The sequence below is a fragment of the Saccostrea cucullata genome, unplaced genomic scaffold (genome assembly GCF_032062105.1).
Source record: "Saccostrea cucullata isolate Sc308-1 unplaced genomic scaffold, CSIRO_AGI_Scuc_v1 ctg10497, whole genome shotgun sequence".
In the NCBI taxonomy this organism is placed as follows: Eukaryota; Metazoa; Mollusca; class Bivalvia; order Ostreida; family Ostreidae; genus Saccostrea; species Saccostrea cuccullata.
In genome coordinates this window covers 4,224-21,568 of record NW_026928769.1, presented here as the reverse complement: position 1 = coordinate 21,568, position 17,345 = coordinate 4,224, and the positions used below count along the sequence as shown (strand labels likewise).

Below are 17,345 nucleotides of genomic sequence, written 5' to 3'. Positions count from 1 at the left end.
CATGACAAGTTTTAATTTTTTCTATTTTTGTCTGTAAAGGCTTATAACATGTCTTGATACTGACTTCACCAATTGGTATATATAGAATATTCTATTTACAAAAAATATACCATCTTAATAGGAAAATGAATGTAATCCACGTTTGATTTCACCAGGGTTTAATATCGCCAACGCAAACTCCTCTTTTATTACTTCATTTTAATGACTTAAATTCATACAACACCAAAATGGGTGTCAGTCCTGTTCCCCATTGCAATTTCAGACATTGATTGAAATGATTTAACTTAAAAAATGAAAAAATGCTCACGGCCTGTCTTCTCAAGTAATGACACAGGACGGATTTTGTCATAACCTCACCTGTAAATTCATGACAACAAGCCCTTTTCAGTGCTATAATTACATAAAAGGTTTCTGACAAAGATACTGTCTTGGAACTTAACGTGTTCCTGGCCGTGAACATGTACATGCATCAAAATGAAGGAATAAAGCAATACTAGCTTTTTTGTTCGAATTTTACTACAGGAAAATTAAGCAGATTTCCCGCAAAGGAAGTCTAAATATCGATGACCAGAATATTTTTCCTGTACTAACATAGCAGATGCAAAGAAGAGTAGAGAAAAGAGATTTCCGTAGGAGAAAAATAAATACACTGATCATGATGATTTCTATGTAAAGGAAAATCGAGGCTGATAGATGTGAAGGAAGATAATTATATTTTTTATTTTCATTGGGGGGAGGGGAGGTACCGTCAAACTAATGTCAATAAAGAATAATAAGACAAAATCACATAAGATTTTGTTATCTGGATGTTTAAAATAAGCTAAAATGTTTGAGAAATCAAAGTTACCTGTATTAAAATATAAAGTTAAAATTGTCTATGAATGAGAACACCTCGACAAGTAGTCAGAAGGATAAAAAGTTTTTTTAAAAATTTAAAATATAATCATTTTATGATCAGCATTGATAAATAGTAATTAAAAGAATTAAAGAACTGCGAACGATAGTATTGTTCTCCCGCCTACCTCCGAATCAATTTTCAAAAGTTAACATATTCGATGACTTTTGAATATTTTTTATAGATAATTATATGGATTTTCATAAAACATTACTTATTTGGGAAAACAAAGAGAGATACGTGTAACTCTAAAATTTTGGTAAAACTTGTGTTTTTCACTATAGAAATCAACAGAAAACGGAAAATATTTTTTAAACATCACCCCCCTTTGACACAAAAATTCCTTTTTACAGGTAATATTGACTGTTATTTCACAAATTCATACAAGGCTTTTTGTGTGTCACGGGGGTACATATGTTTATTGACATAAAAACGACAAAAAATGCTTATTTTCCACCAATTTCAAAGCGATTTACAACTGACATATTATATTTTATTAATATATTTATGTTTTATTTATTTGTCTAAAACATAAGAAAACATATAAGGACCACTTAATCATATCCAAGACTATTTCAAATATGGTGATGCTTGAAAGTCCAATTCAATTTCAATGGAAAATTTCGTCTAACCCACTTTTTTCAAGAGCTGGAATTATGGATAATTTACTATTTATATTGTATTAAGACAATTCATCAATTACCATTGAATTGTTCCTTGTATTAAACAAAGATTTTATGGCCAAATCGCCATTTATATTGAATTAATTGGTTGAAAAATGTTGGCGGGAATCGAGAGTTAGCTTGTGTATTTCTTTAAAAATATTACTCCAACATACACTGTATATACCCCACTAAAGAAAACACTTTTCAAATATACATGTCAGAACAAAAATTTCTCAATATTCAAAACAACCAAATTGATTTATAATTACCATAACGTTATTAACCTATTTCATAAAAATCATTCTTAAGATAAATATTGGGATCTAGCAATGACAGGTAGAGATAATAAACAGTGATTACAGGGGCTGGGGGTTGTGGCCATTTTTATACGATTTAAAATAAGTTATATCTGATGGTTAATTTGTTGACCCCCAGCCTCCTTAAAGGGACTGGGGGTTGTGGCCATTTTCAGTGACCTCCTTTAAAAGAAGAGCTCCATATCCAGAAAGATATACAAAACTGATCAAATTTTAAAACTAAAATGTATGAATTTTTTCTTTGCCAGATGATAGTTGACAGCTTAAGATATTATTATGCCTAAAAAATTAAGTTGAATCTGGTGGTTAATTAATAATAGCCTCTTAAATCTAGAGAAGTTTACAAACAATACTTATCTTTAAACATGACATAGAACACGAACCCCTGAAAACTCAGGTTCTTAGCTAGGAGAGGTAAGCATTCTTTGTAGGCGGAATACTCTGTGGTCAAATTTCAAATTTTAAAAGTCAACTGTTAGTGCTGAGCACGTTTGCCAAAATAAGACCTAATGTTAAAATTAAATCATATTCCTAAAATTTAACTTTTGCTGTAAAAAAAATTTTCACCATCAAGTAGGTTTTCTATAATAAAATCTTGTTGGCACTTTTTCTATCATGTAATTTAAGCGTACGGAGCGCACTTTTAATATAAAATATAGTTAGCTCTACACTTTATATACATGTTAATGGAAGTCCATAGGCGACAGCTAACTGCTTACTGCCAACTGCTCACTGCTTACAGCCACCTGCTTAATGCCTACTGCCAACTGCCACACATATTTGAAAAAAAAATCATATTTACATAGATATTTATGTGTCCATCCCAGAAAAAAACCACCCTGAAATTTCTTACGTAAACTCAGTTTTAGATTGCTTAGTTTATATATAATATGACTGTACAAATGTTAAATGGGTGATCCGCCCCAACGCCTTTCTAGATCTGGATCTGGGCATGTGAAACATAACACAAAGAGATATAATCTTTAATTTGAGGAAATTAATGTAAAATGTAAATTTAATTTCAAAATATCTTTCCCTGCGATACAACAAAATTAATCCTTTTTGGGGGGGGGGGGGGGGCGTGTTTAAAGAATGAGAAAATTGTTATTTTATTACCAATTTCAAATGAGATTACAAATTAAAAAATAAATGTACTTTATTACTAATAATCAATTGCGTATATTGAATATTGCATAACTTAAAACATACGAGTCATTTAAATCCATCTTCGTTAATATTTGAAAATCTAGCGATGTTTTAAGCCTGATTTCAGTTTAAAAATTCCCAAATCCTCCAAATTTTGTTATTATTGTAAAAACTACGCACATTAATTCTAGATTTCCGCCCACATTTTCCATCCGTTTGTAATTCAATTTAATGATTCAATATACCGATAAATGGAAATATGGACATTAAAACTTGTTTTAATGCAAAGAAAAAATCATTATAATGGTACATTGTAATGTTGAATATTATTAAGTTTCCTGTGCAAAAGAAAACAAAGGTTCTTGAGCAGTGGTAGCAAATCTTCTCTCATTAGGCTTAAGTTATTTCGGTCTTTGAAAAAAACATTTATGGAACAATGAAAAGATTTATTTCCGTCTAATTTATCTACCATTTTCAAAAATACCTGACTATTAAAACTACTATATAAAGTACTTTTGTATTGAATATAGTTAAGGCTAATAGACAGAAAACAACATCAGTGTATAGGCTAGTTGCATAATAACTAGAATAAAAAAGAGGCCCATGGGCCACATCGCTCACCTGAGCACTAAGGGTAGGAAAAAGTAGAAAATGGCTTTTTATTGTAAAGTTTAAATCCAAAAGTAGTCCCATGATCAATCATGGATTTGCTATTTTTAAAAAAAAATGATTTTTAAAGAAGTTTCCTATATATATCTTTAAAAACTTTGGTTGGCCATTTTGGCCCCGCCCTACCCCTGGGGGTCATGATTGGAATAAATTTGAATCTACACTACTTGAGCATGCTTCAATATAAATATGATGAATTATGGCTTTGTCATTCTTGAGAAGAAGATTTTTAAAGAATTTTCCTATATATTTCTATGTAAAACTTTGGCCGGCCATTTTGGCCCCACCCTACCCCCGCGGGGTCATGATTTGAACAAACTTGAATCTACACTACCTGAGCATGCTTCCATATAAATATGATGAATTATGGCTTTGTCATTCTTGAGAAGAAGATTTTTAAAGAATTTTCCTATATATTTCTATGTAAAACTTTGGTCGGCCATTTTGGCCCCACCCTACCCCCGCGGGGTCATGATTTGAACAAACTTGAATCTACACTACCTGAGCATGCTTCCATATAAATATGATGAATTATGGCTTTGTCATTCTTGAGAAGAAGATTTTTAAAGAATTTTCCTATATATTTCTATGTAAAACTTTGGTCGGCCATTTTGGCCCCGCCCTACTCCCCGGGGTAATGATTTGAACAAACTTGAATCTACACTACCTGAGCATGCTTCCATATAAATATGATGAATTATGGCTTTGTCATTCTTGAGAAGAAGATTTTTAAAGAATTTTCATATATATTTCTATGTAAAACTTAGGTCGGCCATTTTGGCCCCGCCCTACCCCCAGGGGGGTAATGATTTGAACAAACTTGAATCTACACTACCTGAGCATGCTTCCATATAAATATGATGAATAATGTCTTTGTCATTCTTGGGAGGAAGATTTTTAAAGAATTTTCCTATATTTCTATGTAAAACTTTGGTCGGCCATTTTGGCCCCGCCCTACCCCTGGGGGTCACGATTTGAACAAACTTGAATCTACACTACCTGAGCATGCTTCCATATAAATATGATGAATTATGGCTTTGTCATTCTTGAGAAGAAGATTTTTAGAGAATTTTCTTATATATTTCCATGTAAAACTTAGGTCGGCCATTTTGGCCCCGCCCTACCCCCGGGGGTAATGATTTGAACAAATTTGAATCTACACTACCTGAGGATGTTTCCCCATAAGTTTCATCTTTCCTGACACAGTGGTTCTTGAGAAGAAGATTTTTAAAATATGCCACCAAATTTTCATTAATTCCCAATTATCTCCCCTTGAATTAGGGCGTGGCCCTTCCTTTGAACAAACTTGAATTCCCTTTACCCAAGGATACTTTGTGGCAAGTTTGGTTGAAATTGGCCCAGCGGTTCTTGAGAAGAAGTCGAAAATGTGAAAAGTTTACAGACAGACGGACAGACGGACAGACAGACAGACAGACGGACAGACAGACGGACGCCGGACAAAATGTGATCAGAAAAGCTCACTTGAGCTTTCAGCTCAGGTGAGCTAAAAATAGTTCCTCAAAATCCAACTATTTCTACAAACACTCAAGCATGGATGACAAAAGCTCAACCTCGCAATTTTACTATTTTGGACTTCATAAACCGAAATTTGAGGAAATGATAATCCAAATTATAAATGTACGAAAGCTATTCTTACAGTAATCACCTGGAACTTTTAATCCTTACGCTGTCAGTAAGTTGATATTATATATTTTTAAAATTACATGAGAGGTATTGTATTGCATGCATTGCAGCGATATGTAACATACAAGATATGTGTAGTGAAATTTCCACAAAAGGAATGTTATTATCAGGCTGAAATAGCACAGAAGTAACAAAAAAATTATGTTGATAAAAAATTCATTGCTTCCTGTACGACATCTTTGCCTTCAACATCTCTTGTCTTCAACCAGTTCAACGCTTTCTCCTCGATCATCTCCCATTCATGTTTTTGCTTCATGAAATACTTTCTCAAAAATGCAATCGCAAGAGCTGTCGTCCAAACATTGACATCCTGTAGGTAAAAAAATTGTATAGTTGTCAATTGAATCTTTGTGATGTGTGTGAGAATGTATTTTACGATGCAAAATCTTAACTTGAGTAACCAGATACATACTTGTACTCTCTTTTCTTCAAAATTATTAAGGGTTTGTAACATCATCAGGGATAGAATATAATTGCAGCCCGGATGACCGGGCTGCTCTATACATATAAGTTTAAGTGTTGGTATATGGGGATTGGTGTGGGAGTAGTTATTCAAAATTAAAGGTTTTCTAATCATTGAAATCAGCTGCCCAGAATAGAGTGCGGTGGAGAACTGTTGCCGAGGCCCTATGTTCCACCAGGAACCAAAAAGGAACCATGAGAATCATTGAAAAGATGGTTAATCAGAATGTTCTTTCTCTTTATAAATTACGAGATACATAATATATTTACTTCCATAAAGCGAATCTGTAAAAATATATATGTTTTTCATAATTAACATATGAAGTTGTTTATCATTTACTATCGAAAAAACGACAGGTCCCTTTTTTTAGAACATCGAATTTTACTTCTCGCATAAAAACGTACTCTGCACAGTTTTATATTCTAAAATTGAAAATTAAATACATTTTCGAATATAGGTGATGTATGTGTCTAACTTCAATTTATATTTCATGCAGCCAACATTTACTCGAGGAATTGAAGTTTAAAATGATATCGTTTTTGTTTGACATTTATCCGACTATAAGTTTTCCAAATATTCGCGACTATCGTCTCCATCAATTAGACGCATATCTTTTCACACATATCGAAGCGGTTTGATGAACAAGACTCTTTCATTGTTTACTTTATATATTTCCCGGGCGACAATTGATGGTTACATCAATGTTTTCTTGTTTTCCACTAGGTTTGACTTTGTCTTGCGTTGAAAGTAGTTTATATCAAACAGGTGTAACTGTATGCAACTCTTTCACTTTAGACAATGCTTCCAATGTATCGCATATAACAAATTAAAGTTACTTTACATTATACCATTTACCTGTGTAGTTGCAGATGTTTTTATTTCATTTTGTGATTTGCCGAGTATTTTTGAGATTTCCTCTGTTAACTCCCAAGATCCGTCAAATTTCTGATCCTCAATCAATTTTATCATCTTCATGGGATGATCTCCTTTAAAGAAAATCATTGTCTTTTGAAAATATTTTTTTTAAACTGTTGGCTACAGAGTATTAGATGTTCACTTCTTTTTTTTAAATCTTATATATTCTTTAGAGCACTATACAGTTATGGAATGGTTACTCGGGAAATGTCAAATTCATGGTTCCCCTCGACAGGAAACTATTTCCCTCTCTTGGGGGACCTTAAATTCATATATCTCGAGTACCCAACACATAACTGGTTTTTTATTCATACCGAAACAATCATATAGGCGATTATTTAACCGAATATCCACACATTAAAGAAATACAAGTATAATAGATAATATCAAAATAATCAAAAATTCCAATGCTTCAAAAGATTGTAAGATAACTAATGCATCAATACCGAGGACAATGGAATTATTTTTTAAAAATAATTTTACTGACATTTCGAAGAATTTTCGTTGTCTTCATTTTGCCAGAATTCAAGTATGATTTTGACATCACATGTCGAATAGAATTGACGTCATTTTTACAATGCAAATAACATCATGCACGTCACTGACTCGAGATACCTTGAACGGAGTGTTCACTGTTCCACAATTCTATATTTACAGGTCGCGTCGATCACGTGACCTGGTGTACACATTGGTGCGCGATGTTACACAGGTTGATGTGAGGATCATGTGACCTGGTGTATACATTACTGTTCCAGTATTCATTTTAATTGGTTAAAAATATCAATAAATATTCATGAGGGAGTAGTCACAGGGAGTAGCTCTGATTTTCAGGGCAGTTGACGATAGAAAAGTTAAAGTGTCACGTTTATCATAGAGCTTGGCTGTTAGATTACTATTAACGCCCTTTTCAAGTAAAATATCCAAATATGAAACAGATATGTCAGACTCTGCGGTATCTTTCATCTCAAGCTAGCGCTTCATGAAAAATATGCCTACGTGCAAGTCTGTGCGATTCACACACCAATAATTCACAATTAACTTTAAAACATTCCTTATATTTACATTTTACATGTTTGGAAGCACCAAAAACATACTAAATATTTGAATTTCTCGCTACCCTATATCGTTATTCTTTTACTAACGTCGCTGCATCCTCATTGTGACGTCATGTTAGTACGTTTCTCTGTGTATATTTCTATGCGTGAGTATACACGAAAAGGTATTCAAATCAATTTCACAGTTGGCTTAGTAGAAAACAAAGCGAATGTAAATATTGTTAATTGATAATACGTCGTCGATATATCTTAATGTCGAGTTGTAGGCCACGGCAAGTGTTTTCTTCTTTTCACGCATAAGATTTTGCAAAAATTCTGCTTCATATGTAAATACAAAAATAGGTTTGCTAATAACGGGGCAAAATTGGTACCCATGGGAATTCCAGTAGATTGTTGGAAGACCTGGTCTCCAAAAACAACATAGATATTTTCAATCAGAAACTCGAGCACCTCTTTGATGTCAACTTCAGAGTACTTATGTGTACAATCAAAATGTTTATAACAAAGTAATGTTGCAAATGACCAATGACAAGGTTGGTAAATTTATGAATTCCATTTTTATGAAAAAAAGGCTGTCAATGATATCAAAAAGCCTGGACTTTAATTTATCGTTGGGAATGGTTGTGTATTAAGTTGAAAAGTTATATGTTTTTTAAAAAAAAAACTGTTGATTTTGGTAACATCATGTGATTTTAAGTTGTCCAAAAGTTCCTTGGAATTTTTAAGTAATCATACCTGATTTACACCACTTCTTGAATATATTATTGTCAGTACTCTTGAAGTTTCTCCTTCACTACTGTTAATATCTTAGTGTGGATTAATGAAAAAGGCGTGTTTGAACATTTACTAGAACCCACTCTGTATCTTTGTTTGTAAGGATTCTTATGAAGTTTCGGAATCCAATATATACGTTTATTGTAGTTCAAATTCATTTTGGTCTTTGAGAAATGAAAACTTTTCAAAACTAACATATAATTTTGAAAAATTTCTTCCCTTAGAATGGGAACTATGAGTATATGTTGGATTACCACTTGTAGAATTAAATCCAAGTTCTTCTAAAATAAAATTTATATAATGGGCCTTACAAATGAAGACACTGATGTTACCTGCTTCGTCAATACGTATACTGACCATGTAATCATGTAATTCTTTTTTCACTTCTAGAGTTTTGAATACAGAAGGATAAATGGTTTTCATATTGCCCATATTTTTCATTTAGAGTTTTAAAAGTAGAGGTATAATAATTGCTTTAAAAATGACAGTGGACCTATTTCTCAACCGATTTCGGATAAAATTGATGAGATAATTATAAGATATAAAGGTAATCAGCTTGTCTATATGATGCGTCCAACTCCAGTGTATTGGTTTGGTGTTATTTTAATCCCTTTGTAAAAGAAATAGATACTTGACCCCCAACCTTTAGAAAAAATTATTTTTATCTTCCATGACCTGACAACCTCAGTTTTAGTTGAATCGAAGAGTTGAAAATAAGTTTTAGTTAAACAAGCTTATTTAGAGAATCTGTGTCCCTCGCGTAAGAAAAAAAGAAGATCATGCACAGATCTAGAGGGTGTCATAAGGGGACCGGATGGGCAAAGGGGGATGGGGACTTTTTAAGAAGGTCGGACCGGACCATGGGGAGTCCTGGTATCAATTAAGCTTCTTGATATATCGTCCGGAAATAAAGGTTCTACACACACACAAAGAGAATACATTAATTTACGACGTTCATCTTTGAACTTTTGACCTTTTCAAATAGATAGGAATCTTCCTAATTCCAAAGGTATTTGTGGTATAAAATTTTACTGCAAACGATAAAAGGTCTTTCGAGATATCGCACCGAAACGAAAGTGTTAAAACAGAATTAACGAATTTATTATCTTGACATTTGACTTTCGAACACCTCAAAATCAAAAGGGGTCTTATTTATGCTGTAGGGAGTTGCTACGTAAACTCATTCCAAAGGCTCAAATGGTTTCTCGAGATATCGCATTGAAATGAAAGTGATTTAGATAGAAAGAAATACATTTAGACGATAGACGGACGGACGGACACAGAGACCAAGATTAACACCAACCACTCTCAGTGATAGCTTGGGGCAACAAACTTAAAGCAAAAGTTCTTGTTACGCAATGAAAGACAAATAAATATTCTTCAAGATTATCTCATTTTGAATTAAATTACAACTTTAGTTTCAACAACCAATTAAATTGATCTTTTTAAAATACATTCAATTGAAATTAAATCTTACTTTTTTCTTTTTTGAACTCGTACGGCTCAGGAGGTTTAGGTATTTCAGATTCCCCAAAATAACATTCCGCTTGTATGTCAGGTATGCCAGATCCCTCAAAATAAAATTCCTCGTGTATGTCAGACTTGACACATAAACTGTCTTCACATGTTTCTATAAAAAGAAAAGTTGAAAGATTTCATAATTCAAAGAAATACAAGGATTGTCATGAAAAAGTGTGGACAATGCGTTTTTATTAAAGAGAAAACACGAAAAGGCTGGATTTATTTTAGCAATTTATATTTTTATTTTCTTTAAAAACAACACAAATAATAAAATTATATGTTTAATTTAACTTGGATGCACACAGGGTATATATGGTCCAACGGCTTTCTTTTAAGAATACGCCAGAATTAACCGATATATAGAGGATATTCAATGTTTTGTAGTTGAATATGGAATTTATTTAACGAGTGGGACAGGATTTTTTGATACTTTCACGAGTGCGAAGCACGAGTGAAATTATCAAAAATCCTGTCTCACGAGTTAAATAAATTCCATATTCAACTACAAAAACATTGAATTTACTGTTTATTACATTTTAAAAAAAAAATCCTTTGATTTTTTCTTCGCCTCTGTCTTTTTGTAATACAGTCATAAGCTACATGACGTCATAGTTGAGAGGTTGAGATGTCATAGCTAAGTGAGGTGAAAACATTGTAAACATGGATTTATTAACATATTTTGGGTAATTTTTACAGTTTTATTCTCTGTCAGAATGGTTTATTTATCTATTTCCATCTTATATCAGGTCAAAGAAGATTTTTTTACAACACTCTCTGTTATAGGTAGGAAAATCGCGAGCTTTACCGCACTTTTGATATTTGTCACACCGTGACAGGATATCATTTTGATATCCTTTCACACTGTGACAGCATATTTTTATTCAATGAAAAAACTACAGACTGTATTTCACTGGTAAAAATGTAATAAAAAAGGATAAATAAGATTAAATAGAAAAGTGCATATGTTTCATGTTGATTAAGTGATGGCGATTTTCTATTATGTCGTCAATTGGAATATTTTAAAGCGGGATTTCTCATTGAGTCTTCCGCCTGGTAGAAAAAAGGTACGGATGAACAACTAAAGATAGTACCAAAAGACTATAATCGCTGCACACAGTCTTAAGTGAGTGTAGAAAGGTCAAATAATTGATTATGCAAAGCAATTTGAAACTTTTTTCCTAGTCACAATTTAAAAGTGTCTTTTAATAAAAAATATACTTATAGTTTATTTTGTTCCATTCTTTATTTGGATAAGAATATTAGAGGGAAAACGTAGAAGAACTAATTTTTGATTAAGACACAAATTTCAGTGCAAAAAGGTCAATGACATATTAAATGCACTGCAGTGCCAAAAGAAGCATATTAGCCCCCATTTTTTTATTTGATTTTTAATCAAGCTATGCATGTAGAAACAAAGATATACTTAAAAAAAAGTTTAAGACTTTAATCATCAGGATTCGACCTCGTTAAGGGGAACTCAAATGTGTGCATCAGTGAAGTTAGTTTTTCCAACTTGGATAACGTTACTTTTAACGTCATCATAACATAAAAAATCTATTATCATAACATAAAATGGAATATTTAGTTTATTTAACGGAATATCAATTCGAAATTTTACATTTCAAAATGTACATGTATACTTCTGAAAAATGTGAAAAAGAATCATTTAAAGGTACTTGGACACAGATTTGAAGTCAATATTTTTTCTATAATATTACGACATATATATTTTAATATCATTTCACACAAAAATTAAAAATCTTATTTCATTTAAAAGTTATTAAAACACAAATTTTAACTATACTCATAATCCTTTGGAAAAGTGGCAATCTTGTTGTGTATTGATGAGAAATATTTTAAAAACTTTAATCCAGAAAAATATTTTTTTTCAGAGTAGAAATGTTAGAAAGCAAAACTCCTTCACAAGCATCGTCATTCCGAACTAAGAGTTGCGTACAGAGTTTAGCAAATCGAGCACACTCGTGTTATTACACAGTTTTTGTACATAGGGCACGAGTTCTGTTATTGTTGATGTTTACAATTCACCGGGTGCGTTCAATCGTCACAGTCTGGTTACCACAACTGCACGGACTGACAATATATTGTGTGTTTGTTTTGCTTTCGAACATGTCTACTCTGAATTTTCTGGATTATAGTATTAATATTTTTAATTTATACAAAACGAGATTGCCACTTTTCCTAAGGATTAAGAATAAAATTACTTTGTGAAAGTGCAAGAATGTGTCAATCAAACCCACCAAAAAAATTTGAAATTTTAATATCTTTTATATGAAATAAGATTTTTAATTAATTTTTGTGTGAAATGCTATTAAAATATATAAGTCGTAATATTATAGAGAAAATAATAACTTCTAATCTGTGTCCAAGTACCTTGAAAGCGGCAGAGTGAGTCAAAATCATATCTTAATTTTAAGATTCTGTAGCATACAGAGAAAGACTTACGAAAATTGTGAGTATATAGCGAAGAGATGACAATTCAATTGCAAGAATTGACTGCACAATATAAGCGCCGGAAAAACAAAGGTTGTATTAACCATTTCGTTGTTTCGTATTTGTCAAGGTCACGCTACTCTTATTTTTAGCTCAAACTTGTAAACAAAATTCAACTGGAACATGCAAAGGTGAGAAATATGTTCTAACAACTTTTTAAAAAGATTGCATCAAATTTTTTGGTTTACTTATATTCATTTGTGGATACCTGAGACCATGGTAACTATGGAAATTTATTAAACACTTTTCTGCGCACGCGTATGATAGGAAGGAAGAAGTACCAGGGTATTTTGCAATATTTTTGTTCTGGGGCAGACAGAAATTATTTTTACTTTTATTTTTCCCCATAAAATTTTAATTTTTAGGTTCTAAAACCTGTAATTTTCTGAAACCTAATACTTTAAGGAATTGAACAAAATTTACAGAGGTCATGCGAAAATTCTACATTTGTCAATTTTCCACCTTGTGCGTCACTGTGCCACTTTAAGAAAGGAGTATTCTACTTAAGTATAGAAGCTTGGTCCCTTTTTTCGCCCTTATTTTACAGAATATACTTGAGGATACGGAATTACTTTTCATATCATGATGTATAACATAGTATTTCTAATTAAAATATTGTGCAATCATATTAATAACTTTGAATATCTAACTAGAAATACAACCCAATTTCCAACACCTACCGCACATACAAATTCCGGAACATTTTCTTCCGAACAGAGTACGGTTTCTTTATTACATGAAAATGGGCGGGGACATTTAAATAAGGTACTATATAACGAAAGATATTTTGAGCTGTAGCGTGAGATAAGATATAATATTAATGATTGTTTTTTTTGTTTGTTTGTTTGTTTATCATTCGTATTCTTCTTAATTTGGAGTTGGTGGGGGTCTTCTTTTCGTTCTTGAGGTTTTTTAGTTGGAGTTTTGAAAAATCCCCTAATCTCGTTTTATTTATTTTTTTTATCTATCATCGTTGAATCAAATGTCAAAGTATTTTAACCACTGTATTATTTTTTTTATATTATCATTCAAAAAATACAGACGAGCGAACATTAAGTTACGGCAAATGCACACAGTAATACACTCCCTTCGTTTGTAAAGGGGGGGGGTGAGAAAAAATAGACAAGAATAGATATATACACAAAAGTTTGATAAAGCGAAAGAAAAAAAGGAACCCAGTTTCCAAACGCGAAAAAAATCGTTTATGTAGGTGTGGGAGTCAAACTTTTACTCATTTTGATTGGAAAAAAATAACATTAACATTAATGTATAATATTTATTCATTTCGTCACAGCGTAAAGGCGTAAAAAAATTTTAAGGGGGAGGTGGCTTAGATTTTTCTCCGAAAACAAGGTGTCGCCCCTCCCCCAATACCACCTTCCTGAAATGTATGTATTTCTGAATTTCGCGCTAAATGCTGTAATAAATATTCTGATTTATTTATCGAATAATTGAGCATACATAACTATTACACTTCAAATACATGCAATTGTTGGAATAAAGAAAGTTAATATTATTATTTACATTTCACACGGATTATTTCTGTCTTATAATAAATTCACTAGATTGGGAGATGAAATCCAAACTCAAAAATCATCTTCTCTGTTGCATTCTGTTAACACATTAGAATAATTTTTCCGAGTTTATATGAGCCCAAAACGTGGATAGAGTGTAAAGTTTCTTTGGATATTCAAGTGGTTAGTATAGAGTACATGTATTTGTTTAGATTAAATGTGAAGAAAATGTTTTCTTTGGAATCGTTTGCGTGTTTTTTGTTTGTTTGTTTTGTTTTGTTTTGTTTTTAGCAAGAAATTGTTTAAATGTGTATTTATTTACATGGCACCTGATCCCACCTCTGATGTTTCGAAGGTCCGTGTTTGCTCTGCTCCTATTTTGTATTGTTTTATGAACTTTGAGATTGAATACTGTTCGTTGTCTCCGTATTCTTCATCTACACTAATATATTGATTTGTGTGCTCTTCGCAATGGCAATGCCCAGGAAAATTGCGATTAAACGCGTTAGAATGAAAACATGTTCCGGAAAACCATCAAAGCCCACGGTGTAACATATTTGATATTCTTTGAAGTCTTGTGAGAACTTTGTTTTGAATTTCAAAAAATTAAAGTGGTTCAAATACAAGCTACATGTGTTGCTTCATAAAGTAAACACACTTTCCAGAGGTATTCACCTGTGACGGTATGGATTCACGTGACATATTATCTATTCTTAGTAGGTCAACAAGGGGTGTTCCTTAATGTAAATGTACTCACCGAACAGATTCAAAATCATGATACTTTTAAGTAGAAAACATAGAGCACAAGGTTGTTCAACAAAGATACTTTCACACAACCTTTATAAATATTATATACAATGTACACATTATATTTCGATCTCGACTTTGAACAAACCTGCGCTCGATGTCTACGAAAGCTGTGAAGTGGGTACCTGTCACAAATTTCTTTTGATATTCATGAAAATTAAAGGACCCCAGCTTTAAAACTCACCTTCGCGTGTCGTCTTTTGCAATTATTTGATATTTTTAAAACCTATTGCATATATCACAGACATAAGAGAATAATATAATGTAATTTTTAAGGTTTTAATGAAGGTTTAAAAATTGATGAGTAACTGGGAACCACAGATAATGCCTTACTGAGACTTGTTCTTTTAAGGATGCAGTCTTATTTTTTTTTTGTCTTTCTGCATGAATTGTCCACGATTTTTTTTTTCAGAAACCCTTCGTAGAATAATGCAACATGAAGCAGTTAACCTAATATATATATTATCTTAACTGCAATATCTTTACATAAAATTTTGTAATCCTCACTTAATTCTGTTTCATTAATAGTGAAGGTATATATTCGCCTTGCTTTCAGTTTTGTAGTTTAAGGGGACTAAGTGTATTATTTCAATTCTTATCACCTCTCATTTCCTTTTTAATTCATCACGTCACAGTTTGATAATGTTTGAGTTTAACACTCATATTTGTAACACCCAACTACAAATATTATTGGAATCATTATGCTTAAAGATTAAATCATCTGAAATTTTCAACGTAGTTTTCTTACAAGGGGTTGAGCGCTGTCTGATTTGTGCAAATTATTTGTTCCATTAAAGACCTCTTGTCACCGTTTGCATATTATTTTTTGAATGTTTTTTTTTTTCATGTTCGACTTGAATCAATATTTATGAATCTTACGCATTTCCTGTAATTCTCTTGAGCTTTTCAAGAAAACTGTGTATAAAGCATGGATGCAAGAATCATACAGAAACATATAGGTTTTATGCAAGAATGATTTTATTAAAACTTACGTTACATTTAAGAATACTGTAAGAAATGTTCGGAAATGTATTGGATTCAACTGGAAGTCTTTTTATTTAAAGGATAGCAAGCGATATTCAGATTTATCATATACTTAGTAGTAAATACACCGATTCTTTACGGTGTGATACGGGTGACGTCACAATACCCCATATCACGGACCGGGCCGAAAATCCATATCACGTATCAGACCGGCGGGCAGAAAATCCATATCAAACCGGAAGTAACGTTTGTATAAAGTTTAAAAGTTAATGTAGTTGATTTTATTTAAATATTCATATAAAATAATTCTTGCATGACATTTGTGGTCTTAATTTTTTTTCTCAGTTACCTAAAATTGGCTCCATTAGATTTTAAAGAAAAATGTCACTGACAAGCATAAACATTCTTCAATGACCATATGTGAACTCGCATATTATGTATTTTAAATATATGATAAATAGCCCTCGGGCTGATATGACATATGAAATGGATTTTAGTATGTAGTATTCTCTATTTATCACACCAATAACTTTCAAAATGTCAAAATAAATAGAAAACAACTATACATTGAAGACAATCCAGCGTGTAGTGCATAATATCGAAGATTACCTTTCTGGTCTAGGGCTGGAATTTCACAGTCGACAAATAAATCCATCCTGTGAAAAGCTAATGGCTTCTTTTTCCTGTTTGATGACCTAGCTGCTAAACATAAATATAAAATTTTGTCTTTTCATTTCTCTTTCATTTATAGTAAGAGTATATCCTCGCTCTGCTTTCAATGCTACAAGCGTCTGTTACTGTATTACTATTTGTTATTACCTCATTTAATTTTTCTTAATTTTATACGATTGAAATTTTTGTCTCATTTAATATTCACTCATTTTTATAACACACAACTAGGAGAGGGTTTACATAGGCATTGCCTGTTGCCCAATCCTGATTGAATTATACTCAATAAAATATGTTTAAAGTACACAACTACAAATCATATTTGGAATCAGAGTGATAAAAGATTAAATCATCTGAAACATTCAGCGTAGTTTTTCTATAAAAGGTTGATTACTCTTTTTGATTTTTATTTGTTCAAATAATTTATCCCATTTAAGACTTTTCTTCACCATTTGCATATCACTTTCACATGTTTTTCTTTATGTTTGGCTTGTAATATATCTAATAAATCCTATTAAGCCTTTTAAGTAAACTGTGTATGAAACATTGTTGCAACGCACTTTGAAAAACAAAATACTCACTTCGAAAAAAAAAATCAAAGTGCATCAAGATTGGGATAAAATCAACGCACGTTGAAAAAGTTTTACAAAGTACATTAACAGTGTGCATCAACATTTTTACCAGGGAGTCAATTAATGCAGTTTAATAAAATGTATTAAACAAAAATACTGGACTT

General features: G+C 32.0%; 1 protein-coding gene across 2 annotated transcripts; it reads right to left on the bottom strand.

Annotated features, from left to right (window-relative positions):
- Positions 1–3,228: 3,228 nt before the first annotated feature.
- On the bottom strand, positions 3,229–16,824 carry LOC134278674 (von Willebrand factor A domain-containing protein 5A-like). 2 transcript variants are annotated; one of them, XM_062760974.1, is made up of 4 exons: positions 16,550–16,824; positions 10,081–10,221; positions 6,715–6,845; positions 3,229–5,706 (listed from the first exon to the last, which is right to left on the bottom strand). In XM_062760974.1, the coding sequence occupies exons 1-4, from the start codon at positions 16,593–16,595 to the stop codon at positions 5,536–5,538; spliced, it is 489 nt and encodes a 162-aa protein (XP_062616958.1). In that variant the 5' UTR covers positions 16,596–16,824; the 3' UTR covers positions 3,229–5,535. The 2 variants fall into 2 exon arrangements, with proteins under 2 accessions (XP_062616958.1, XP_062616957.1); XM_062760973.1 differs by having other exon boundaries at positions 10,081–10,233; positions 16,550–16,822.
- Between the last annotated feature and the right edge of the window lie 521 nt (positions 16,825–17,345).